This window comes from Bactrocera oleae, chromosome 3 (assembly GCF_042242935.1).
Source record: "Bactrocera oleae isolate idBacOlea1 chromosome 3, idBacOlea1, whole genome shotgun sequence".
NCBI classification, from domain to species: Eukaryota; Metazoa; Arthropoda; class Insecta; order Diptera; family Tephritidae; genus Bactrocera; species Bactrocera oleae.
Genome location: NC_091537.1, coordinates 67742624 through 67769555, shown reverse-complemented (window position 1 = coordinate 67769555; position 26932 = coordinate 67742624). Strand labels below are relative to the sequence as shown.

Genomic DNA, 26932 nt, shown 5'->3' with positions numbered 1-26932 from the left:
CATTTCGGGCGAACAGTTATATGCAGCTATATGCTATAGTGGTCCGATCTGAAAAATTTGTTCGTAGAATGTAGCGTTAACTTGTGTAATAATCCGTGCAAAGTTTTGTTATGATACATTTTCAAATACAAAACTTTTCCATACAAGAACTTTAGTTTGATTGTTCAGTTTGTATGACAGCTATATATATATAGTGGTCCGATATCGACGGTTCCGACAAATGAGCAGTTTCTTAGGGGGAGAAAATTACGTGTGCAAAATGTAAGACCACTATCACGAAATCTGTAGGACTAGTTACTTTTAGCGAAAGTTTCCGTTCCTAACAATTATTATTTTTTAATTCTACTAGCTTTTCGAAAGTATTTCTAGCAACAATATGTGCTGTTCAACAATGAGTAATGCTTTATTTAAACATTTTTCTTTTTACAATTAATTAATTTTTACGTGAATAACAGTACATAAATTGTCTGGTAATTTAATGCATTGAGTATTTGGTTGCAGTTCTATGCTACCGTTCGCCATATGTAAGTTATATTTTTATTATCTTTAGACTTTTATTGTTCCTTTATTCGGTAGCGACGGTGTTGTCGACTACCACGAACTATTTAAATAATATTTCCGATTATGCGATAGCGACGGTGTTGTCGACTACCACGGAATTATGTTATTTTAAATAAGCACAAGTTGAGTTCCGTTTTATTAAAATTTCATTTCTCTTATTTATAACCTACTATTACTATCGCCGCTACTGCCATTGACGCTGCTTTCCTAAATTTCTGCTGACGCCTAAGCTTGTGTAAGGCATTGCGTTACATCCGCCGGTCACACGGCCGGTGGCTACTGCAAGGTGTTGAATTGCGGCTGTCGTTCATTCAGAAATTCAGACTGCATAGGTTGCAATTTTGGCAGTCCAAGAGACTGACTTAGTTAACTATTGTTAACTTGTACATATGTATATAAAAATTGTGCGGAAAATATTTGTGCAGATAGATCATTTTCTTTTTGTACGCGCATGCTTATAGCCAGTCGAAGTTTTTCAACACTTCGCCATAAGAATGTATAAAACATATGTACATATGTATGTACATTTATCTTATCGTTGAAAGTAGCTCGAGGAATAACCGATAGTCTGTCGCATTGTTTCTACCTTCTGATAATCTTATCTAAGATGCTTGTACTCCGCTGATTGTTCAGGTCTGATTATTTTTTCGGCATTTGACACAAAATTTGCTTACGTTGTGGTATTTAAAATATTTATTTTCATTTATTTACTGTTTTTTTTTAGTAATTGCGATATAAGCCATCCTATCGTTCAAGTTGAATCAAACTGAACACAGTGTGCTAATTTTTTACTAAAATCCGTTCAGTAATTTCGAAGTTTATTTCGGACAAACAACGTGCCATTTATTTTTACCTTTATAGATATCGGAGCAAACTGTGTCAGAAGCATTTTCCTAATGCGAACACGATTATTTACAAAAGCTTTCAAACTGTTGGTTTACGATATATGTATATATATATAATATATATATATATATTGTTGTTGTAGAGGCAGAATTCTACGATACATCATAGTTATCGACTATATCATTACTTTGATTATAAGTTATAATAAAAATAACGAAATTTCTAAACTGAAGAGCCCTTAATTTGAAAAAATTAAAATAGTTCACGAATTCAATGGTACATTTTGTATCATTCAATTTCTCAAGCTAAAAGCTGACAACACTATATACAAGTGTGTGTTGGAATTGGTTTGGTGATAAAATTAATCTGACTTAATTACCTTTAACTTAATTTTCAAAAGTTTAGTTTTTAGTCTGGCTTCCTTTAGTTCCAATTTTTGCTTTTCTACAACTAATTTGTGTTTTTCAAACTCCCATCTGTGTTTTTCAGCTTCTCGCTTGTTTCTATTACAATCCCAACGATGTTTTTCAGCAGACCGCGAATCCTCCTTTACATTAAAACATTTTTTTCGATTAGATCTTTGAAAAGACGATTTGAGTTTTGTACTCTGTGCAAAGGGGTTTGAATTTGATGATAAACACTTTGTTTCGCCTTCCTAAAATATTAATATTTTCTTACTTAGAACCGAACATAGGTATTTATAAATATTAGTTGATTCAAATCTGAAATCACTCACTTTTTCAACGGGCTCTGCATCTTGAATGGGACCATCTAAACTGCAGCTTTGTGCTGTTTCATCAAAATCATTATTCATTTCAGGGTTAATTTCAAATACATCTGTTAGCAAAACAAATAAAATTTATTATGTATGCCATTTTAATTTGATCACTATTTATAGTTTAAATTTAGATTAAATTAACTCACCATCCTTTTCGACATCATATGAGCTACAGTCTGCTGAAAATCCTACTATAGCTGAAAGTTTTTCGATATTTTCATCAAACAATATCTTTTGAAATGTTTGGGCATCATCGTTTCTTTCTTTGCTTTCTATTCGTCTTAATTTACGCTTCAAATTATCATATTTTTCTCGTAGATTTTTGCATCCTCTCCTAAAGCCGAACTTATTACCGAATTCAATATCAATATTTTCCCATGCTTTTCGTTTCTCCTCCCAAATCTGCCCATCAGTTAGCTTACTTTCAATTACATTAACGTGTTTATGTGCCAATGATAGTAAAAAGCTTTCTTCAGCAGGCGTAAAATTAGGTAGCCGGTTTCGTTTTTGCTTATGGGTCATCTCCTTCACTTGTGTTTGATGAAGCAGTTCATTTAACATATGTATATTGGTTTTTAAGTATTATCTTCAAATACTTTGTTGCCATGTTACGTTATTCTTAGTTTTCCGTTATAAGCCATTCCTTTATGACTTGGTTCAAAAATCCTTGCTTGGTTCACTAAATAGATGAGGCGCAAAAATAATGCGTGTGGTCGAAATTCGCTGTGCAATGCCGCTTATGGGCAACTGCTGTGTATGCGTTAGATAAAGTGCTCATTTCGCCAGTTAATAACAAACCATAAATTGGTAATATTATCAAATTAAGCCTTTATTCACTTATAAACTAATAATCCTTCTATTATTTAAAAATTTCGTGAGCGCAAATTATCAGCAAATCACAAATTTACCTCAAGTAGTAACTGACAGTTTTATCTATGCTGACAGTTACGCTGTTTCTAACTGGCAGTGTTGCCATATATCATTATGTTAGCTGCAATAAGTCTTGCGCCGATAAATGTTAAGTTTAAAGGAGAATTTACAGTATTTCATTTTAAATTTACATATTTAACATTTAAAAAATTATGATTAAGAATATATAATTTATGGCCAGGAAAAATTAAGTTATATATTTTTGCCAGTTCTTTTCGCGCTTTGTTTACGGTAATACAGCCAAAACTTCATAGTTACAGCGATAAATAATTGAACACGTGAATAAAAATGTATCGATAAAGAATAAAAACCAGAATGTACGATAATACAAAGCTTCAAAGACTAGGCAGCACTAGTACGTAAACAAACGCGAAAATTGGAAAAAGATTTCGAATGACATTACAGCTGTCAGAATTGTTGATGCATACACTTTTTTATAACACATAATTTTTACAAAAGTACAATTTTTCATAGGAAACTTTTATAAATATAATTATTAGCAACTTTAAAGTGAAATAAATTTAATATGAGTACTAGCGGTGATTCGCAACCTTATTTAAATGATTTTATGATGCGGGACGATGAGGATGGTGTGTCGGGCGGTAAGTTTATAGTATTTGCGCACAACTGACAAAGAAAACAGAAAATTATAATTTGCATCACAATTATATTTAGATGATGAATCGGATAACAAGCATAGTGGCGGAAATTATATGCTACGTGAACAGGATCGCTTCCTACCCATTTGCAATATTATAAAAATTATGAAGGTGCCGGTACCGGAGAATGGTAAAATCGCCAAAGACGCACGCGAATGCATACAAGAATGTGTTTCAGAATTTATATCCTTTATCACTTCGGAAGCCATAGAGCGTAGTATAGCAGAAAACAGAAAAACCGTGAATGGTGATGATTTATTGTATGCGTTTGCCAATCTTGGTTTCGACAACTACGTTGAGCCATTATCTATGTACCTACACAAATTTCGTGAGGTAAGTGACCTGTATGACATGCGAGTATACGATATAAATAATTATTTAGTTTACTGTCTAGTCAACCAAATCGGATCGTAATTTATATAGTGAGACAAATATGCTGCAAGATGATTCTTCAACTGAATTTCGTAAGACAGATCTGTCGTAAAATTAGCGCTTACCCAATATATATATAAATATATTTATTTAAATTGTTGAATTGGATTAATAAAAAATAACATTTTATTGTTAAAGGCAACACTATACAAGTTTACACAGTGTAAAAATGACACGCATGTACACACAATCAGCTACAGCACCCTTACCTAGCAAGTTATGGCAAAATTGAATCAAAAATGCACTATTCCATCACCAATAACCATTTACACTTATTGAGTTTCTAAATTGATATTTTTTATTAAGACAAAGTTATATTAAATTAATTCAAGTGAGTGTATATAAGTTGCGATATTTATGTGAATGCTATGTTCTATATTAGTAAGTTAAAAGTACAAAACAAACAAAAAATTTCTACAGCAACAAATGCGGACAACAGTAATGCAAGTATCATAACAACAAAAGCAATGACAACACATAGTGGTGCATTAACAATAACAACAAATGCTGTCAACCACACTACTGCATCTATAGCCAGCACCATTAACACCTATTCGGATGTGAAACTATTTGAAATAATCGAAGCAAATCAGCACCAACAGCAAACACAACAACAACAGCAGCAGCGTCAACAAAATGGTATTCATAGCATCACTATAACACCAACAACCACAACCACATCAGCTGTACCACTTAATATATTAAGTACCGGTTGCAATCAAACAAGTAACATTACTCCAGTAGCTACATCCAATGCACTGAACACAACAACTTTAGGCTCTGTACGCCGGTCAGCGCGGCTACAAACTCGTCCCACCCAATTACCGATAGTCACAACAGTGGCGAACGAGACGCCTGGCGCTATAATGAATGCGGATCAAATGATATTCTTTGATGCTGACGAATTGCATCAACATGTTTTGCAGCAACAACAACAGCAGCAACATATTAATGGCAATAATAATTTTATGCATATGTAAAGCATAATTAAGCATTGCTATTGTCGAATTAACGAATTTATTGTCTTCATTCTGTTTTAAGCGTGTTAGTGGTAGAAGCTAGAACGATAAACTAAAGTGAAAAGGCTACAATAGCGATGGTTTCATTTGTAACAAATATTTTCGTTACACTCGAAAATAATGGAGACATAATTTTTTAAAGTGTTGTATATTTTTTTTTACTAGAATTTCTCTTCAAGAAGAGATGAGTTGAACGTTAATCATAATTTCCATAGTTTTGTTATTTATGCTTTTCTAAAGTGTGTTTAGCTTATGGTTGAGACAAATTGTGTGTTGTCAAACAATTAAAAAATATTTTGTACGCAGCGATTTTTTATAAAATGAAAATTATAACTTTAGTTGTATTCATAATAAATAATAAATATATAAATGGAAATTTTTTGTTTTTTACGAATTTACATAAAAATGTCAAACAATTCCAAAGCGCCGCTTTTTCTATGGAATTCAACTTTGATAAATACAAGGATAGATATAAACAAAAGAAGACGTTTATTTATAAATTTATTCAGATAATGTACTTTTGCCTCGATCTCGTCACACAAAATAGTATTCCAAACAAGGAATTCATTTTGAGCCTTGCATAATAATCTATGCCAAATTTCGTGAAGCCATCTCCTCAAACGAAAAAAGTTTTCTAAACAAGCTTGATTTCACGTCACGTTGGTCATTTATATGCATATGTATGTTATAGGGTTTCCGAAGTTTTCTTCTGGGTGCCACAAACTTCTTGGCAAATTTTAAGTGCCCTGTTCAATATTAAATAAATAAATATTTGTTCCAACACAACTAAAGTGATTAAATTATTCACCACACCAAACAGCGTATATTTAGGCTGTCTATATTCTCTTATTTAACTCACTACTCTTATATATGCCGTAACTTATTGTACACTTATCTGCTATATCTGAATTTTAACTCGTGAGCGCATTATAAAAAAATTCACCATAATTATATTTTCTATAACAAACCCACCATACCAAAGCAGCATTCCAAGAAACTATTTGTATATCATACATAATTTAACAACATTTTAAGCATTAAAACAAATAAATTGGACAGCTACTAACTTTTAAAACCAACTTTCTCCCATAACACCGAAATGAAATACCAAATTTACCTGCGTTAATACGATAACTGCTCTATACAACGGAAATGAACGCGGATTACGGATCACACAAATATATTGGGTAACTATGCTATAGATAGATAGATAGATAGATACTATGCTATAGCAACAACAACAAATCAAACTTCCCATTTCAAATATTTTAACTTAAAAACATGTTATTTCAAAAAAATATTTATTATCCTCTGAATACACTTATCTCTAAAGTAAGTATATGTATGTGTGTAAATCTATAAAAAAAAAAAAACGCACGCAACTACAGGCTAGCTATGTTATACAAGTAGTGTGAGTTATTGTTACACAATACAATAAACAATGTGGATACTTAAGAACTACAGTTTTTAGCAAGACAACGCTAAATTTTTAGCATATCGAGTAACAGTATACAATTGGCTTCGCAATACATAATTTTCATATACAATTTCAGCATAGTATATACACAATCGAATTCGTTCTCTACGAATCATATAACAATTTAAATTAAAAGATAAATAAATGTTTGTTATTTATTTTGAATTTCCGATAAAACCTCTGGTGGAACAGCAACAGTACCAGCATTCATGTTATTATCACCTTCAGCACCATCATCATCTGGGTCCGCCGGTTGTGGTTCGAATACGACGCGACCACGTATCACACGTACGCGTGGACCAATCGCACGCGTATTTAATTCAAACTGACCACAAGTTTCCGGACGTGTGGAACGATGCATGCTTAGACCGCTGATACAGGAGAATTGTTTGTTACAGCCGTAACATTTGTAACGTTTCATGCCAATGTGGCGCGACAAATGTGAAATGAGTGTTTCGCGATGGGTGAAACTTTGTGAGCAAATCTATAAAAGGAGCAATGTTAAATAAATAATTACAAATATATCTACTATGTATGTAATCACATATATTAGGGTGTCTGTTAATTTACCAAGTTTTTTTTTTTATTTGTTTGCAAAAAAAATTATCCAACAAACTACATTTTTAATTCAAAACGATCATTTTACTTTTCCCATCCCATAGGGATTTTTTGATCTTTTGCAATAAATTTTTTATCTCCAAAGCAATTGAATCTATAAATTAAAAAGTTTTATGCTGTTTAAAAATTCTCCGCCCTACAAAAAAGTTTTGATGTTTTTTTTTTATAAAAACATTAATTTCAAAACTATATGCAGTTAAAGTTATGCGTCGATGGTACACCATGTCGTATGAGCAACACACCCATCTAACACCCTTTTCCCGATGGTCCGCCCGTCGGAACAGCTCGTTTCTTGGACCTCCCGTTAGATGACCTCGACGACAACCAAACTGTAACTTATCACCCAAACGGGGACTAGGTAACCGTTACAACAACAACAACAGTAACACAGAAAGTATGAATTATTTGTATAATGCTCAGATCATTTGATGTATAACTTTAGCTGCCTATAACTTTTAAATTAATGCTTTTATGATTAAAAAAAAACACTGAAACTTCAGGTGGCGTTTCCAAAAATAAAACCATCAACTTGAAAAAAGGACACCGTAATGTATACGCTACTAACCTCGCAAACAAAAGGACGTTCGCCGGTATGCGTACGATGATGTACTGTTACTTGACCGCGTGTTCGAAAACGTTTATCACAGTAGTTGCACTTATGGGGCAAAACGCCGGTATGTATGGTGCGATGACAATTCAGTGTGCTGGTCGAGAAGAAAAATTTATGACAGACATCACATTCGTGTTGTGGATTCCGACCACAACTATTACGCAAATGTTCCCTAATCATAGCGCGCGTTGAATAGCGGCGGCTACATTTCGGACAAATATAACCTTCAGGATTAATTTTGGGTTTGCTTCGACATCGATTGCGGGTTAAGTGTGGCGAACGTGGTCGCGGCGGCAATTCTGTAAATAAGTAATTATTATTTAGGTAAAGAAAGCACAAACATTTTTTTCAACTTTTTTATACTCTGAACGAAGTTTGTAATACCCAGAATATTTTAGATATCAATCTGAAATTTCCACAAGTCTTTTTTCCCCAAGGAACTGTTTATTTTTCGGAACCGTCGATATATTTGACAAGATATCTTCACGAAATTTGGCAATAAATATTGTCCAAGGCAACGATACAATCTGCGAAGAAATTGTTCAGATCGGGCCACTACAGCATGTAGCTGCTGTACAAACGTACGATCGAAATTAAGTTTTTGTATGGAAATGTTTTTTATTTGAGAAGATATCTTCATGAAACTTGGGTCGGATTATTGTTTAGGACAACGGTTCAAATTTCGAACAAATTTTTCAGGTCGAATCACTACAGCATATAACTGCCATACAACTGATCGATTAAAACCCAGCCCATATATGGAAACCTTTTTGATATGGCAATATATCTTCACGAAATTTAGCATGTATATTGGCCAAACCAACCGTATAATTTTTGAAAAATTTGTTCAGATCGGACCACTGTAGCATATAGCTGCCATACAAACTTATGAAAAATTTTTATTTATGACGGGTATTATCGCTTTAGCTCAACCGAAATTAACGATTTTTCCATGTTTACTTTTCCTACATACCTCCATCTTCTCGGTAAATCCGTAAGGATATTGCATTGCTGCTACTGTCACTAGTGGTGGCCGAGAATGCATCATCGTATTGTAGCGTTACTATATCCTCATCTAATTCAGTTTTAATATTCTCTGTTTTTATATCAATATTGTGTGCTATCATTTCGGCATTTTGCTCGTTCTTATGCACTATCACATCATTCAGTAGTTCCGTTAAACTTATTTCTGTATTTGTTTTTGTCAACGATTCTAGCTTAGCAGCAGCAACCACTTTATTCAGCGGTGGCACTTCAACTTGTTGAACCGCAAATTGCCGATTGTTGCTGACATCCTTTTGCCAATTAAGTGGCGTTTCTGGCATTGGCACGCGTTTTTCAGTTTTGGAGAGCAATGATACCTGCGGCGTAGTAGCCTTGGGCGCTGTGTGTTTTGTGCTTGCCTGCGGTAAGGGTTTGTTAATGCCCAACTTAATCAAATTCGGTTGTGTATCTTTCGGTAACATCTTTACAATCTTGAAATTCGATGATAGTTTTAACATTTTTGGCGTTTGCTCACTTTTCGGTGAAACCTTTGCGGTTTGCGTTGGGTTCGTATTGCTTTGTTGTAATGCCACCGATGATTTAAGTAGCGATTGTGATGAAGTAGTGGGTGGAGATTTTTCAATTTTGTCTTCGCTTGCCTTATTTGCTAAGTTAAAGTACTTTGGCACACTTTTTAGGGAGAATTTTGAGGTAATGCGTTGTGCCAGCAGATGACTTAAGGGATTTGTTCTAAATTCTTGAGTCGGTATAGATGCCACATTTTCACTTTCAGTTGGAGTTAGAAATTGCTTACGTATGCGTAATTTGAGTGACGGCACAGCTTGTTCTTCTGTTGTTTCGGAACTTTTATTGATTTCAGCGTTATCCGTAGATTCTCTTTTAACTTTAACTGAAAAATCAGGTAGAATCATTTCATAATCGATAGGTTCTGGCTTAATCTGAAGTGTATTGTCTTGTTTTGTGACAAATTGCTGTTCCGCACTTTTGAATAATGTTGGCTTTAATCTCAATTTCAAACCGGCAGGTGCGTAAGTGGTAGCTGTTGATATAGAAAAATATGTTTTTAAGAAATGCTCATATGCATCATAAATGGGTATAATTACTTACCACTTTTAATTTTATATGAGTTTGTAGTAAGTACTTCTTGTATGCTTTTCGTTAGCTTTGGTGTGTTATTGAGAATGCTTAACATATGACCACATCTATCGGGCAAAGATTGCCAATGTTCGTGTAGCTCGTCCGTACTTATGAACCAGTCACGGCAGATAGAACAAACAAAACGTTTCAATTTGCCATGCATGGTTTCTTTGTGTTGACACAATTGTTCGAAATTTTGGAATTTATGATTGCAAACCTGTAGAAATGATTGTATTGAAATGATTTTTAATTTAAATGTTTTTTTTTTATTTTAATTTAGTATATAATCACCCACATTGCATTTTAAATGTTTTATATCATGTACTATATGTTCGTGATTCTCACACTGTTCTAGTGAAGTAAACCAGTTGTCACATGACTTTCTAGTACAATACAAACGGTTCCTTCTATGCTGTTCCATGTGTTGTCTATAATGGATTTCTTGCAAACAACGTTTTAAACATATTTTGCACATAAATTTTTTAGTTCTGCGATTACACGTGGGACCATTCTGTGGGGAGAAGTTAGCAGAAGTGTTAGATTTTAATTGCGATATGTGTACAGATAACAAACTGCATCAAATTTGAACAACGTTAAATAAATTTGTTCAACTTACATTTTGTTTAAATTTCTGCATGTAGGCCAACTCTGTGTTATTTGTTGATAAATCAGTTGCCGTTATAGTAATGATATTTTCATGCTCGTCTACTACATGAAAATCGTTTGTTAGTTGGTTTAACTGATCCTCTTGCGTGAGCGTAACATTGTCCGAGTATGTTAGGTTTTCAGACATGTTGAATTCTTCAGCAATATATAGGTAATCATCTATAGGTTCTTCTACAAAAGATATATAAAATCTTTTAATTAAATTTATATCATTTTTAATATAAACACACACAATTGGTGTAATATAAATTCGTTCATCAATAACAAATTACGATACATGGCAACACAGTCGCAATTGAATGCGTGCAGTAAAATAAAACTGACAAAATAATTAGCGAGTGAATATCGGCAGCAATTTGAGTTTGTATTAGCAATTGCTTTGGTTTTGAATAATAATTGAAAAACAAAACGACGACTACAAAAACTTACCCTTCACTTGCACATTTTGTGCCATGCTTACTAAACTGATTGAATTCTGTTGGTTAATAATATCATCGGCTTCTGTTGTTTCCGTATTTGTATAATCGTATAAGTCTGGTTCAACTTTAATTGTAACATTAGCACTAAAATTGCCCGTATTAACAGCTTTTGTAAGACTATACGCCCTTTTGTCGCCAACATCAAAAGAATCATTACTTCTGCTGCTGCTGTGATTAGTGGCGTCACCTTCAATATCGGCCATTTCCGCAGCGTAGATTATCTCTAGCGGTTCTTGTTTTATTTGCACCATCTCTTCAGCCATTACCGTTAATCTCGAGTACTATTTTCAATGTGATGACAAACACTTTAATGCACTTGCAAAGTAAAATGCTCAAATACGCATTACAAAATCCGAATTACTGATTTATTATATTACAAAATTTTACGGTGAAGCTTTCATCTGCACACAATTTTAAACCGCGAGAATGTGTGAATTCTATGGGCGATCAACCATACGTCAAAAACAAATGTCAGAGAAGTGCAAAGAGAAGTATGGGAATTTGTGAGTAGGTAAATTTTATGCGTTTCTTGAAGCATAGTGTTGCCATGTAGCGTGAAATGTATAAATTAAAGAAGGTATGGTCCAGTATATTTTTCATCGAGAGTTCATTAGAGAAAATAAACCTTTTGAGAAAACAAAATTAAACATTTAAAATAAAATATTAAACGAAACAACAAAGAAATATGCCCCTAATTCAAGCCGTTACAAATATTGTTAATTTTAATACTCTTAACGCATGGGCAACTCCGTGTGACGCCTTCGCGAAGCGTCCGTTGTGGGAAATTTATCGATATTTGAGAGCCTTTTAAAATGTTCAGTTGGGAGCAAGTTGTTTTTTTTTTAATTTTATTTCACTTTCTTATAAAGATATTATTGCTCATAATTCTAGAAATGAGAAAAGCACGTGCTAATAATAGCAATTTTAACTGCCATTTATTTATAGATATTTATTTGTTAGTAACATATATTGGACAATTTTTTTTGTCATGTTAGCAAATGCAAAATTTTTGCAAGCTCAATGGCAAGATATTTGACAGTTAGTGGCCTGTGAAGATGCGGTATTAGTAATTGTGATTAATTTATAATTTACATAGGTAATTACAATAATTGCAATTTATTAAAACTAATTTTATACACTTGCATGAATTATCAGACCATATAATAATTATTTTTTATATTCTTGTTAACAAATCCTTATCCTATAATCCTTCGAATTTCTTAAAGAATTCTGTGCACATTTACGTACTTTCCGAATTTGTCATTTGCAATTACTTGTTAACCGCTGATAGGTAAAATTTGGCATAGTTTTTATATATTTTATATTGAAACAAAACAAATATAGCATTAAATATATCTTTAGAAGGGTAAAGTCTAAATTATAATTTGTCAACAACGTTTTGTGGATACTGTGATTTTATAAGAAATATTTTATATTTACTGAAATGTTGATAAAAAAATAAAATAATAATTTGAATGCCAATTTTTTGTTGTTTTTGTTGCGGTTTTTTTATGACAACTTTTTGCATTAACTTTTCATTGATTTGCTTATTTGAAAAAATGTATAACTATGGTATATACGTTTACATTTTTAACTTAACTTCTACAAGCCTTTTCTTCTTCAACAAATAATTATGAAGAAATCTTCAGTCGAAAGACATCATATTTTGGTGAAAGTTTAGGGTGAAAAGCGGTGATTTTGGCTTGGAAGATGCACATCGTCCTGGGCGACCAAAAAAGTTGGAAGTTGAGGAACTGGAAGCACTACCCGAAGAAGATTGTTGCCATACACAAAAAGAGCTCACATAATCTTTGGGTGTCCCTCAAGCATCAATTTCAAAATGTATCAAGAAAATTGGGTGCCATATGATTACAAACTAGGAAATAAATTTAATTTCAATAATGTATTTGGAAATCAGCGGCTGGCAAGATTTTTTTCACCCGCAATATAACGCAGACCTTGCCCCTTCTGATTACCATTTGTTGTGAAAGATTGGAAAATGCTACAATATATAAATGCACACAAATATACTTTTAGACCCAATATATTGATTTTATTTTAATACTTATTATTTTGATTTGGTTAAAAACATTTACATTTATTTATTTATATAAAATTTTTGGATTTGGTTATGCCAAATCTGCCCCATTACCCTAATATCCCCCTAAGCGGATAAGCACATTTAAGCAGAATCTATTGCCTTACCGCAACTTACAAATATGCTTCCGAGCTATCGCACAAAAGCAAGCATTGGAAAAAGGTTTCACGCCTGAAGCTAGCAGACCCCAACTGCAATACCCCCGCGCAAATAGATATAATAGTAGGCAGCGACCTTATACCGCAAATAATGCTTGAAGGTGTTGAAAAAATTTCAACGACCCTTCTAGCCCAAAATACTATATTCGGTTGGATTCTAAGTGGACTAATTACTGAACCAGTTTCCACATCAACAACTCAAGTTGAAGAAAATTCAAAAGAATACCTTAATTGACAATTAAGGAAATTTGGGGAGTTAGAAAAATGCATTCTCATATCAATTACAACCCCAAAATATCAGTGTTGTGAAGACTTCCACAAAGCCACAACTACTCGATCAAATAATGTCCGGTACGTCATACGACTACCACTAAAGCCAGAAAATTTGTTGTACTCTAATTTCCTTAAACTCGAAAATGGCAGTACAACAAAACTAAAGGGGATTCAATGGAATACGATATCTGACCAGTTTTCATATCTCACTGAGCCAATATCCGCATTATCCGCAATAACAATTTTGACCCCGCAGGATGGCTTTCGCCAATTATGATACAAGCGAAAATCCTAATTCTTCTTCACTTAGAAAAATGGTCACAATCCTCAAACAATCTTAACGATATCCGAATCTACCGATTCTTGGCCACAATCGCCCACTTCCATACATAATATCCTCCGCAATATACGAGTAATTGTCATAGAAAGTCCAAAAATCGACATCTTACTTACTATAGTGCCTCATAGTTGCCTGAATTTTGATAATCAAATACAATTCAAAATTAAAGTTAAGGGATCACCATACTTCCAATGTGATATAGTGACACACCCAGACTTACAAAAAGCAAAGGTCGCACTTATGGCATCTATCTCAGCGCTCATCATATGGGTAAGTTATGGGAAAAAGTGAGCCAAAATCACAAATTCCACTCTCGCAAGATCCCTCTTCAAAGGTTTCAAACCCATTCTGGCCATATCTGAGCCAGGCGTGGAGTCGCTAACCGTAATAAACCGATGGTAAATAAATTTTAAACAAACAATACAAGTAATAAAATTATAAAAGAAACAACCGCAAATACAATAAATACGAAAAGCAAATACAACTTCAAAACCCGCAAAATAAACTTACATATCTTTTGCACGCACAGCAAAGGACATACATAAATATGGATATAACTCTATCATAATGTATGCCGCTCCCTCGGCTACTCAACCAGCAGCAGGCCGAAATACATGCAATATAAGCATATACGCGTAATACCAGGCAAAATATTCGCCTAGGGGGCTCAGGATGTTTAAATGAGATAAGCTCTACTCGGGTAAAACTGGCATACCCTAATGAAACACACCACACTGCACTCAACATTGAGACACTACACATGATGACACCACTACACTCAATCCCTGAGTACAATATGAACGAAGATACCTAACAAAAAGGACGGGAACTTCGCTAAATCATCATTCGCTATATACAATTCGACAGCGCAATCATTTCGACTCGACACCACTCCACGCATCTTAAACGTTCGTTTTGTTTACGGGCCTGATCGCCAGATTAACTTCTCGATACGAAAGCGATCCTGCGCGAAACACCCAATCGATTCGTCAACTGTTTTTGGATCTACACATTTATTTTTGGACAACACCGATCCGATAATATATAAACTTAAATTTAAGGAATCTTATCAATATTTAATAATAAAATTCGGATAGTAATCTAAATTGCGCATTTTAATTACTTATAATGATACAAGTGATAGTATAGTATTAAACATTAAATTTGTTCATCATTTATTATAATCTGGTACCATTGACTATAGCAACGTTTTTAATTTTTTAGGAAAATTTACAAATTACATATAGCACTAGACTATGCGATAGATGGTAAATTATAACTAAAAACTTATATAAATATTAAGTACATTTTTAAAACTAAAAACTCAGTGAAGAATATTTAAAAAGAAAATCAAAAATTCTCTACTTTATTACATTTCTATCGATAGTTTTGATAAATAAATATTTAATTCAATGGACGTAATTTTTTAATATTTGTATATTATTGAACATTTCAGCACTTTATATAAAATAAAATATTATATAGAAAAATTAATATTGTATATATATTACTAATGCATATAAAAACTCTCAAATATTTATTCAACCAGGCACGAAGAAACGTTAGCAACAGTTTGAGTAGTACTGTAGGGTTAACTCTCATGATGATCAAAAATGCGAACGGAGGAATGACAACTGTCAGGCATTTTGTTTCCGTTTGCGCGAGTGGTTTGCACTGGACGGTGAAAAAAGGGACAAATTGACAATAAATAGCATAAGATATGGACGAAAGGTGTAAAACAAATAGTTGCGCATCCAATTTATAGAGTTTAAAACGTAGAAATAGTCGCTAGCACATTAAGCTGAAAAGACGCTAATGCAGATATAAGTGTTGTGTTTATTATTCTAATTCGATATTTCTGTTGAAATTTTTACAAATTATTTGCTTTTTTGAAAGTAATTGGTAATATTATTATAAAAAAAATGTATATACATTTTTATTAAAGAAAATGCGATATTTTTTAAATCAGTGAGTAATAAATTAAATAATATCATGAAAATTGCGTGCAATATGTTCGTAAACATCAGAAGAAAATTGTGTAAATATTTAACGTGCAATTACAATATTTGAAAAAAAATGAATTAATTAAATTGTAAATATGTACATTACAAAGTTGTTAACTTGGAAAGTTAGCTGTTAAATGTATTTAGGATGTTAAATATTTAAATAAAATTAAGTTATAAAAAATACAAATTAAAATAAGCGAATATTGAGTGGAAAAAGTAAAGAGAAAGTAGGAATACAAAAAAACTAAATTAATATTGGAAATCAAAAAAAAAATTAATAATAATAGTTCTTAGTCTAAAATTTTATAAAATGTAATATAAAGAATTAAGCGATTAAAAATATAAAAGTTAATATAAAAATTTTAAAATTCAGTGATAACCAATTTTAATGAAATAAGTTACTTTAGAAATAAAATAATATAAAAAAATACTTGAAATTTTAGAAAAATTTTATTTGTAAACAAAAAAATACAAATTTAAATTAAGTGAATATTAAGTGAAAGACTTGAAGGTGCAGTAAGTAAGTGGAAAATATAAAATAATTTAATATTATCAAATTAAAAAAGAAACTAGTTTAAGTTAAATAAATATTAAAAATTTAGTGTTAACCCATTTTAATGAAATATTTAATGCAATAAATAAGATAAATAGCAATTAAAAAAGTGAAATTGAAATATAAGCGAAAAAATATAATTTAATGGAAATGAAAATTAAAAATGGTATTTATCAACTTTATTTACGCTGTAAATTAAATAAATTTAACCGAATAGTGATGGTATTATGAAATATCAATATTTATCAATTAGATAATTAGTTGCAGAAAATAAAATTAATTAATAAACGCAATAAAAAAAAGCTTAAATAAAACAAAAATCTGTGGCAGAAAATTAATAAGGAAAATTAAAAAGAAAAAAATTTTGCAACTAAGCAAAAGACCTTTGCAGAAGTAAGGGTAAATAAATAAAAAATAACAAAAAATACATACAAAATTATTAATGTAAAAAATTGATGAAAATGAAATAAATTAATATTATAGAAATAAAAAGCGTGCTTAAATTCTGCAAATTGTTGAAATAAAAAGGGCTTTATTTTAGTGAAAAAAACTATAATTAGAAAAAAGTTAGAAAAAAGCGGCATAGTTTATCTTAACGCTTAAGTAATCTGAAAAGGTAAGTTTTGTTTAGATTAATAATAATCATAGAAAGTTATTTGTTTATTTTTAATATAGTCAACTGTAAATAAAAAATTTGCTGTGAATCGATTTTACCTATTTTAATTAATAGGTCTCTTAGCATATACGTGCGGTTTGTCAAGAGATGATTATTATTCCATTGTTCCAATATTGCGAATATTTCAGTAATATGAAGAAAATCTCAACCAAAAGTCGTCTTTTTGTCGTATTTTGATATTTTTAATGTCAAAAATGTTGCTTGAACGCTACAATAAGAAGTCGTTTTTGTAACAGATTGTGATTGGTGTGGAAAAATGGATCCATTATGACAACCCTAATGTTAGGCTAACCAGCCAAATCAAAGGCAAAGCCGAATATCCATGATGCTAAGGTAATGTTTTTGGCAGGATCCGATAGCAATTGCTGTGTTATGAGCTTTTAAAACCAATTGAAACCAATAATAGGGAACGCTACCGCAAACAACTCAACCAATTGAAGAGAGTGATTGCCGAAAAACGCCCGAAATTTGCGAGTAGACACGAGATAATAATTTTTTATTATCAGCCTTATGTTGCAAGATCGGTTAAAAACTATTTGGAAAACAGCGGCAGACAGGGAGCCTCTTTTATAACCTAGGCCTTGCTCCATTCTGGCTACCATTTGTTACGGTTAAGAATGCCCTCACAGGAAGGGGGTTCACATCAGAACAGGGTATAAAAACTTTGACTTGGTTCATTCGGCACAAATCTTTTAAGATGGAAAATGCTATAGCTTAAGCTGGGCAATACTTAAAAAAAGTATATTGGTATCATGGTTTTCTTAAATAATCATTCCAATTTTGAAAAAAAAACGTGAGAATATAGTTATAGACCCAATATTATGACTGCAAACAACTTAGGCAGTTAAGATCATCAGACAAAAAATTATATAGGTACATTCAAAAATCCGTTATCAAAGGTGTTCCCCATTGAAAAAAGTATCGCGTATATTTTTTTTCAAACAACGCATTTTATTCAAATATTTCATTCAAAATTCAAATAGTTGTATGTACGTTGGTAATGATTTTGTTATATGTATGTATATAATTATAATATTAATCATAATAATAATAATTATAATAATAATAATATTCTTTTGTTTATTTATTCCTTTTCATTATTATTATTTTGTTATGTTTCTGTTTTTTTTCTTTATTTTTTTTAAGTGTATAATAATATGAAGTGACTAATTTTCAACAATTTTTTTGTATGCAATTCTGTTGCTTTCTTCTGATTTTTTCACGCTCTCTCTTCATCTAGTAAATGTTATGCATTTATTTTTTTTTTTTGGTGTGTTATTTATTATGCTTACTTTTTTATATTTTTATGTAATTTTGCTTTTGTTTTTAAAACTCTATAACCATAACAATTTGTTGTTTATTTTTTCTATTCTGCTTACGCTTTACGTAACGCCACTTCAGCTAAACCGTTACATTTGCATTTGCAGCTAAACCGTTACATTGCTTTTAGTTTATGCAGCTTGTTTGCTTATACGACGCTTAAACAAACATAGTCGAAATACTCATATGCATATTTTTAGTAGACTCGGACTCGAGAGACTTTAGAGAGTTAGTAGTAACTTTTTGAGTTTAGATAGATTTCTGCATATACAAGTAAATGTCAAATAGTTGTTGCTATATGCAAAAGTCAATTTTGATGCTAACTATTATATATAATTATGGGCCTGATAGTTGCGCGCCATTTTTATTTTCGGGTTAGTGGTTAAGTGGTAAGTGATATATGGTTCCAGATTTAGCATTGTAGTCTCAATTAAAGCATTATCCCGTTCAAATTTGCAATATTGCTAAAGTTTTTGTTGTGTTCAAGTATTCTAGTGTTCAATTTGGTTATTTTTTCTTGCATTTCTTTGCGAATTGTTTACGTCTTCGTAGCTTTATGTCTGTCAATTGTAAATTTTTTTAAGTTCACTCTATGTTGATTCCCACATGGACTCTTTTGTCGCCCAAAGCGGTTTTTGTAGGCAAAAGAACGACGAGAAAAGCCGAAGGGATCGTGTCACTCGTGCTTGGCTGTCACGCTTTGTTCGTGTTTGTAACAGTTCGTTGCTACACAATTCGGCATTCCTTTTCATTTTGAAATTTTGCAAGGTTGCAATTACGCTTGGTTTCATACGAATATTTACAATATGTTTGGAAGTTTAAATTTTATTATCTATTTTTTGTATATAACATGCAAAGGTAAGGTTAGGTTAAGCGGTCGATCCTAATAGAGTTCACACTTGGACAGCTTAGAATGCCGGTTTTGGGTACTTAACACTCTTATATAATTGAACATAAGACCCTCAAAAATTTAGAATATATTTTGAGGCTACCACAAATTTGCTAAGGCAGCAATTTCGGCTATGTTTCTTGGTTAACTCAAGATCCTCAAGATTTCAACCTCAGTAATATGCACAATTAAAATAAAATATTTTCGAAAAGGGTGTATAAGTATTATATAAAAATTGGTTAATGAAAAATATTTTTGTGCCACGAGTAAAATAATTTGAAAATGGAAGGGAATGCAAAAAAATTGTCGGAGTCGTGTCGCTCGTGAAAAAGAGAATTTGCCGTTCATGAGCGACAAAATAGTCATTGTCTACACGCAGCCTTAGAAGTATTTTTGAAAAGGAGGAACTAGAAAAACATTATTTAATGGGAAATATTTTTGTGCAATGCTTACATGAAGCGTACTAGAATTTGAGAATGTGATATGAAAGGGAATGCAGAAAAATGTCCAGACTCGAGTTGCAGGTCGCCTGTGTGTACGCAATGAGCGACACCAATAGAAAATTTGGCGTTAATGAACAACAAAAAGAGTCCTCGTCTGAACGCAGGTTAATAAGCGTCAAAAGAGTTCGTGTGCAGTCAGTGTGAGTCCGTCGGTTTCACTTGTGTTCGTATGTTAGTGTGTGCGGTCGCTTAAATCGTTAAGTAGTGTCGTTTAGAGCGCATGTGTGTTGTGTAGGATATGTTTAATATGTGTTTTCTTGCAATTTCTTGTAGTTTATTTTTATTTTTTTTGAAATAAGTTATATTTAGTTATGCTTTTCTTGGTCTTTTATAGTACAACTACTAAGTTTGCTTTTGGTAAATGTTTGGAAGATTATTAATTTTTGCTTACGAATTTGTAATTTTTTTTTTTCGTTATTAAATTTTATATTTAATAGGTTTTTTAATAGTAATTAAGTAGTCGTAAGTCAAGTCAACATATGAAAAGTGTGGAAAATGTGTGTAAAGTATGAAACTTATGCGTTTGAAATTTGTTCTTTAGAATTGTATAGTTGTTAGGTTTTTTTTTTTGGTAATTTTGGACTCACTAAGGTAAAATGTGTACTATGTATGTAAGTATGTTGATTTTTTTACTTATATTTGTAAGTATGTAGTCTATGTTTGTTTTAAGTGTAATACGTATTTGTTGTTGTCTCAAGTAATTCATTTCATACAATACTTTACGTCTGTGCTTGTTTATATTTTTTTTTTATATAACTTTTTTCTGGAATTGTTTAGTTTCAGCGAAAATTAAACAATTTCTCAGTTAGTATTAAGTTAAAATATGTTTTTTTGTTAAGTTTTACATTCAACTTTATATGTATTAGTTTTAGCGTAGCTTTTAGTTGGTTTAGCTCCACATAATAAGTTATTGCTTTCTTAAAAGTTATGTTCTAAAGAGTTTTCATTATGCATACGTGCGTTGCTTTTTCGACTTCTACTAACTGCTTCGTATTGAGTTTATGTTTTTGTTGTTGTTAATATTATAATTTTATTTATTATAATTTTTTTTTTGCTTTGTAACTTATGTAAGTAAGTTAAATGGCTGTTTCCTCATTATTAAGTCATAAATGCCTATAGATTTTTTAAATATATATTATATATATATACTAACTGCTTGCGTTGTTTGCAAAAATTTAACGGGTTTCTCATCATTATCATCTATTTTAAATTTTTCTTTTAATTTCACTTTGTACAAATTGCTACTTTCTCTTACAAATCTTCTAACGCTCTAAATTGTTAACAATTAATTCTGTCAGCAAACAGAATTCTATACTATAATTATTTCTTTTTAAATTTAACTAGCTCAAGGAGTTTAACGTGGCTATAAAAGTAGGTCTACAAGTAAATGAAATATATGTAAATTTTTTTCGACAAATTAAAGAAGCGAAATGTATGTGCGTACTCGGTTAGCATGAGTTTAGCAAGTGTTTTGCTGTAGAGCGCATTATTAACCTAACTAAAAATCTATGCACAGGCATAGATTGCGTGTAGTTAGTCTTCTAATGTAGTATTTACTTATGTAATTTGGGTGTCTTCTGCATACAATGAGCAGTGAAAGATTATTAAATTAGTGCTAATATATTTGCCTAATAAATGTAACGCGAACTTACTAAAGATTATTTAAGCTTATGTAAATGTTTAAAAATTTTTTGTAATACGATTTCTAACCGTTTTTGTGTTAAATTTTCAATTAACAGGCGCGCATGCGCATTGTATACATTTTCATATTACGCAATTTCTTTGGTTTAGTTAGCTTTTCTTAAACGTTTTTCTTTTGGTTTAGCAAATTAGTAGAGTTTCAATATTTCAATAAAGTAAAGTTTTGTTAGAGCTTTCATGCCAGCATTTTGTCATACTAACTAAGTAACTAGTACGTTTTTTATTCGCTAGAAAATTGTATGAAATGACTAGAAAAATGCGTTTAGATGAATTGCTATTTTTTCACATATTTGGTTAATAATTTTAATAACAAAGTTTTTTTAAAAATTTTAATAACAAGAAAAAAAAATGTTGACTTCGGCTGCACCTATAATACCCTTCACAGGTTCAATTTTTCCTTACATAGAATAATAAATAAAATTTCCACATAAGGACTTGAATATGCTATAGTGGTTCAATCTAAACCATTTCTTCGGATATTATACTGTTGCTTATTTATGCCGAATTTCGTGAATACAATATATCTTGTCAAATTCAAAAGTTTTCCATACAAAACATTGATTATGATTTCAATTTGTATGGCAGCTATATGCAATAGTGGTCCCATCTGAACAATTTGTCCTCAGAGATTGTATCGTAAATTAACTCTGATGAATTTCGTGAAGATATCAGGTCAAATAAAAAAGTTTTTCATACAAGGACTTGATTTTCATAGGTCAGTTTGTATGACAGCTATATGCTACAGTTATTCGATCTGAACAATTTCTTCGGAGATTTTACCGTTGCATTGGACAATATTCTTCGTGGCAAACTTAATATACCTGGTTCAGGGTATAATAAAAGATTTCGGTAATACAGACAACAGACTTGGCTTTAATTGTTGAAAAATAAATATCTTACAAAATTTTACCATTCATAAGCAAGCTTGGTAATGTGTGAGGCTTAAAAAGTTCTCATTGTTTAAGTAGCTTTAGAAGCGCTTTTTATAGTGCCATTAAAGCACTAGCGCGCACACAGCTGAAAGCTTTTGTTCTGCACTTTATTGAAGTAAGTAGCTTTGAGTGTTTCAAAGCTGTTATAAAAATCACAAGCCTTTTTATCATGTTGCAGCTTTCGAAGCTGTGAAAGCTTTTTTTGGATTTGACAACAAGTAAACGAAAGTACTATACTTTTCAGTTGTGTTTCGTGCTATTAAGTAAATAGTTATGTACAACATTGTCTGCGGGAAATTAGGAAAAAAAATCTTAGTTTTGTGCCATATTAATTTTTTTTCAATATACATACATACATATATTTATGTTAACTACAACAACGTACATTTTCATATACTTAAAAAATAAATTCAATTTTTTTTTTATTTTTGTCTAACAATTCATAAAAATTTGCCTATAAAATTCAGTAAATATTCTTTACAATATGATATTTGAAGAGAGTATAGGAGGAGCGCATGAAAAAAGACGAGAAATGTAACAATTACAATATATTATATATGTATATGTATGTATTTAGTTATAGCTTGTGAAAGTATTCAAGAGTTATAATTGTTTGCTATATATATGTATATATTTATATATATATGTGTGTCTCTATATTAATATTGATTTTGAAATAACGCTTATGCTACAATTTTATGCACTTGTCTGTTTCTTTATATATATACTATATATATTTATTAAATTATATGAAAGCCGTTTGCAACGCTCTTCAATTGCGCACCTGCTTATTCGCTTTATGTCATTCAGTTTTACTTAAAATTTACATTTCGTTTTCACTATAATAGTTTTATTATTATCTGTAGTTTATATTTTTGCTCTCTATTTATCAACTCTTTTTAATTTTTTTGAAATTAATATAGTGGTTTTATAATTTTATTAAAACTACTTCAATCAATCACCTAACTGCACTATAATTTTCATATTTTTTGCATTTATATTAATTATTATATATATATTACTGTTTTTTTATATTAACTTGCTATTTTATTTAGTTGTTGTTTTCTATTTTTATTTCTTTTTGTGTGTGTTATTATATTCACTTGTCACATTTTACACTGGACATTGGAGTGTATCATATTCGAACATTAATGAAACAGCAACAAAAACGAAATATAACAAAAACATTGTAAAACCAAGTCCCCTATTCATTTTCCAACGGAAGCAGGCAATCGACATAACGACAAAGAGTAACATCATGAAAAGTATCGTTATAGAGCAGACCATGCCCACAGAGTTAACCTCGACAGGTGCATCATAGATGATGCCATAAATTAGCCATGGTATAGGTAAACTGAAATTGAAAGAATTCCAAATAGTTAGTAATAGTTGTATAAAGTTAGAAATAGTATTAACTAATATAAGGTTAGAGTTTTTAAATTAAGTGGGAGCTGTTATAAATTGGTTGAGAATTAGAGATTCTTGGTAATAAATAACTTCTTCACGTAAGTTTTTATAAGCAGTATCGATATTCCTGTTTTTATGAGCAGTATCGATATTCCTGTTTTAGCCCAGAACATAACAAACAAGAAAAAAAGTTAACTTCGGTTGCACCGAAGATATAATATCCTTCACAGATGCATTTTTTATAGCATAAAGGAGTATAAAAAGATCTTTATCTTGATTTTGATTGGTCAGTTTGTATGATTTCTTCGGATATTGCATAATTGCTTTAGACAATAATCGATGCCAAATTTTTTGAATATATCTCGTCAAGTGGAAAAGTTTTTCCTGCAATCACTTTAGACAATAATTCATGCCGAATTTCTTGAAGATATCTCATCAAATGACAAAGCTTTTCATACAAACACTTAATTCCGATCGTTCAGTTTATATGACAGCTATATCCTGTAGTGGTCCGATATCAACGGTATCGACAAATGTATCATTATATTTCCACTTATTCCACAACTCCGAACCAAATATTACTAAAAATTAACGTAAGATTTGTTGGAAGCTCTACTACATGCGAGGAAGAGGCTTTGTCCAAACGGGTCTCCAATATTTCAATACCGATTTCATGGTGTAAAGCTTGGAGGCATTTGTTTCCATCGTGTGCTCGTTTTTCTAGTGAGAAAAACTGGTTTTTAGTACTTCGAGCACTGCGCTGGGTGGGAGCCTAAAAATTTCATTACCACTTGAATTTCATCACTACTTGAGAACTAATTTACTTAATTTAACGAGAGTTTTAGCGTTAAAACGCAAGGGGTCAATAGAGATCGAAGTGAATACTTACCTCCCTAAAAAAGGTGACACTTTACAACAAAACATCTACTCCTACCTTAATGGCAGCCACCTCTGCTTGAAAAACGCATTAGTGATCCGTATCCTAAAACTATACTTGAGGAAGAGCTCATTCCATATAACCCTATTTTCAACCTTTCTTCTAAGTTTCGACCCATCCGTGAAAAAGCTAAATGCGCCCCTGTTCCCGTGACTTCGCCACACCTATGTATATTTTCGTCGTCGGTATATGAGCAGAAAAAAAAGATATTCGAAAAAGATTCTGTGCTGCAGTGATCTAAGTTTTCAGATGTGCAGTCGAAGAAGGAATGAACTTGAAATTGTCACAGTATAGACTCTTTCATTTACCCAGTTTTTATGAGTCTAACAGCAACCTACGTAGTACTGCAACTGTCGATGGGGGTTGTGTGTAGAAGTCATCAGTGGGTTCAGTGTCATCATTGTTCAAGCTTTATAGCGAGCGTCACTTTTCCGAGCGCCTCCCGCCAAACGAAATCCGAAACGCTCCATGAAAGCTTTCTGTCCAGGTATTTCACCTTTTCAGCAAAATGACTGCGCGAGCCACCAAGTGTTTGATTTTTTCAACGGCTCCAAATACCATTACTCAGAGTTCAGCATTATGACTATTAAAATAAATAGCTTATATTCGTGTGATTAGCGATGTTTCATTTGTTCAGAGCTGATATGTAAAGAATTGAAAATACCAACAGTAGTTTAGTTTGATCTGTTGTAGATCAGTGACCTTAACATTTACCAAAATATTTTAGTAAACGCAGCATGCTAAACATATGTGTTATACTTTAAAGAAAACTAATATCATAAAAATGCATAAAGCTGCAAGCAAATCCGTTCCTGAAGTATGAAAATTCTCTAAGCTTATAAAGTATGAAGCCGTTTGTGAGTTAATACCCTCAGGATAGAATTAAGTATTGCTGATATATTACAAAAACTCAGACTCAGAGCCAATGTCAAAATCATACTCGTTTCATAAAGGCAACGAAAGGAGGTTGGGGGTCAGTCAAGCTGCTCTGGTGAGTTACAGTTGGCAGCGTTTTGAGTGGCCACAGTGAGCTTAGGTGAAATGCAAACACGATGATAATGAATTTTCACAAAATATATATGCTTTCGAATACATATGAATAAATAGCTGTAAAATAAAAAAAATGTAAATGAGGACGGAAAAGTACGGACGAAATTGATTAATAAAAATAAATACTATTTCTGTTTTGCATGGTACACTGTAAGGAGAAAATAACGGTATTCCAGGATTCATATGATCAAATTTGACCCGAACTGACTATTTTGACTAGTATTTGAATAAGAGTCCATCAAAATAGACTCCTGGCTTGTTATAATTCTCGGCTTGGGTGGCCTTGAGTGCCATTGAATTTTGATTTTTTCGGTTTCGTTCGGAGCGCTATTTGCCAGATTGTTAATATTATTACATATTCGAAAACCCACGTCTCGTCACCGGAAATCATGCTTCCGATGCATGTAGATTTTTCAGCTATGTTTTCAAGCATCTCTTTTTCGACCTCACTTCGACGTCGTTATTGCAAAAGATTCAGATTTTTTGGTACGATTTTAACATTGTCATGCTTCCAACACATTAACCAAAAAGTGTTGAGCCGATCCATAAGAGGTTGTGACATCCTCTACTAACTCTCTGATGCCAGCACGGGAATTTTCAAGCACTGTTTCTTTAACTTTTTCGATATCATCGTCATTAACAGCGGTGGATGGACGACTCGCATGAGGCAAGGTTTCGATGACTTCACGACCTTCACTAAATGCTTTGTGCCACTAATTTGACATAAAGTAGACTCCGCAAAACATTTCTGCAGTACTATCAAGGATTTCGTAGCGGGATTTCATTGGAAACTTAAAATTTCAAGCAAAAGTGGTTCTTCATTTCGTTTTCCATATTCAAATCTTTTCATTGATTCACAATTCACAATCTAA

At 31.9% G+C, this 26932-nt stretch overlaps 4 protein-coding genes and 1 long non-coding RNA gene across 16 annotated transcripts in view; 2 read left to right on the top strand and 3 right to left on the bottom strand.

Annotated features, from left to right (window-relative positions):
• The window catches only part of LOC106619160 (uncharacterized), a 64287-nt gene extending 61158 nt beyond the window's left edge, over positions 1-3129 (bottom strand). For 2 of the 3 annotated variants that reach the window (XM_070106777.1, XM_070106778.1), the window contains exons 1-3: positions 2332-3129; positions 2144-2244; positions 1787-2062 (exon numbers count right to left, since the gene is read on the bottom strand). In XM_070106777.1, coding sequence (XP_069962878.1) covers positions 1787-2062; positions 2144-2244; positions 2332-2746 — 792 coding nt within the window. In that variant the 5' untranslated portion in view covers positions 2747-3129. The remainder of the gene's footprint in view (positions 1-1786; positions 2063-2143; positions 2245-2331) is intronic. The other variant, XM_014237155.3, reaches the window with a different exon arrangement.
• Positions 1-26932, top strand: part of LOC138856276 (uncharacterized) — a 534605-nt gene that overhangs the window by 55345 nt on the left and 452328 nt on the right. The window lies entirely within an intron of this gene.
• Positions 3510-5601, top strand: Nf-YB (nuclear factor Y-box B). Of its 2 annotated transcripts, none has more exons than XM_036370998.2 (4): positions 3510-3717; positions 3791-4107; positions 4169-4238; positions 4627-5601. In XM_036370998.2, exons 1-4 carry the CDS (start codon positions 3642-3644, stop codon positions 5184-5186), a joined length of 1023 nt encoding a protein of 340 aa, XP_036226891.1. In that variant the 5' UTR covers positions 3510-3641; the 3' UTR covers positions 5187-5601. The 2 variants fall into 2 exon arrangements, with proteins under 2 accessions (XP_036226891.1, XP_014092627.2); XM_014237152.3 differs by lacking the exon at positions 4627-5601 and adding an exon at positions 4345-4472.
• Positions 6510-11688, bottom strand: LOC106619162 (uncharacterized). The gene is made up of 7 exons (XM_014237158.3): positions 11168-11688; positions 10689-10909; positions 10368-10583; positions 10043-10289; positions 8904-9974; positions 7886-8229; positions 6510-7186 (listed from the first exon to the last, which is right to left on the bottom strand). The coding sequence occupies exons 1-7, from the start codon at positions 11478-11480 to the stop codon at positions 6854-6856; spliced, it is 2745 nt and encodes a 914-aa protein (XP_014092633.2). The 5' UTR covers positions 11481-11688; the 3' UTR covers positions 6510-6853.
• Nckx30C (solute carrier family 24 member Nckx30C) overlaps positions 20609-26932 on the bottom strand; it is a 287587-nt gene continuing 281263 nt past the window's right edge. For all 9 annotated transcript variants that reach the window (XM_036371000.2, XM_036370999.2, XM_036371006.2 and 6 more), the window contains one exon: positions 20609-24020. In XM_036371000.2, the coding sequence (XP_036226893.2) occupies positions 23780-24020 (241 nt within the window). In that variant the 3' untranslated portion in view covers positions 20609-23779. The remainder of the gene's footprint in view (positions 24021-26932) is intronic.

Coding starts and splice junctions, on each gene's coding strand:
- LOC106619162 (XM_014237158.3), bottom strand. CDS start 11,480: ATGGCTGAAGAGATGGTGCAAATAAAACAAGAACCGCTAGAGATAATC. Junction 10,910..11,167: donor ACAAAATGTGCAAGTGAAGG/GTAAGTTTTTGT, acceptor TATCTTTTGTAG/AAGAACCTATAGATGATTAC. Junction 7,187..7,885: donor AACGTCCTTTTGTTTGCGAG/GTTAGTAGCGTA, acceptor CTCCTTTTATAG/ATTTGCTCACAAAGTTTCAC.
- Nf-YB (XM_036370998.2), top strand. CDS start 3,642: ATGAGTACTAGCGGTGATTCGCAACCTTATTTAAATGATTTTATGATG. Junction 4,108..4,168: donor ACCTACACAAATTTCGTGAG/GTAAGTGACCTG, acceptor TTTACTGTCTAG/TCAACCAAATCGGATCGTAA. Junction 4,239..4,626: donor TGATTCTTCAACTGAATTTC/GTAAGACAGATC, acceptor AAATTTCTACAG/CAACAAATGCGGACAACAGT.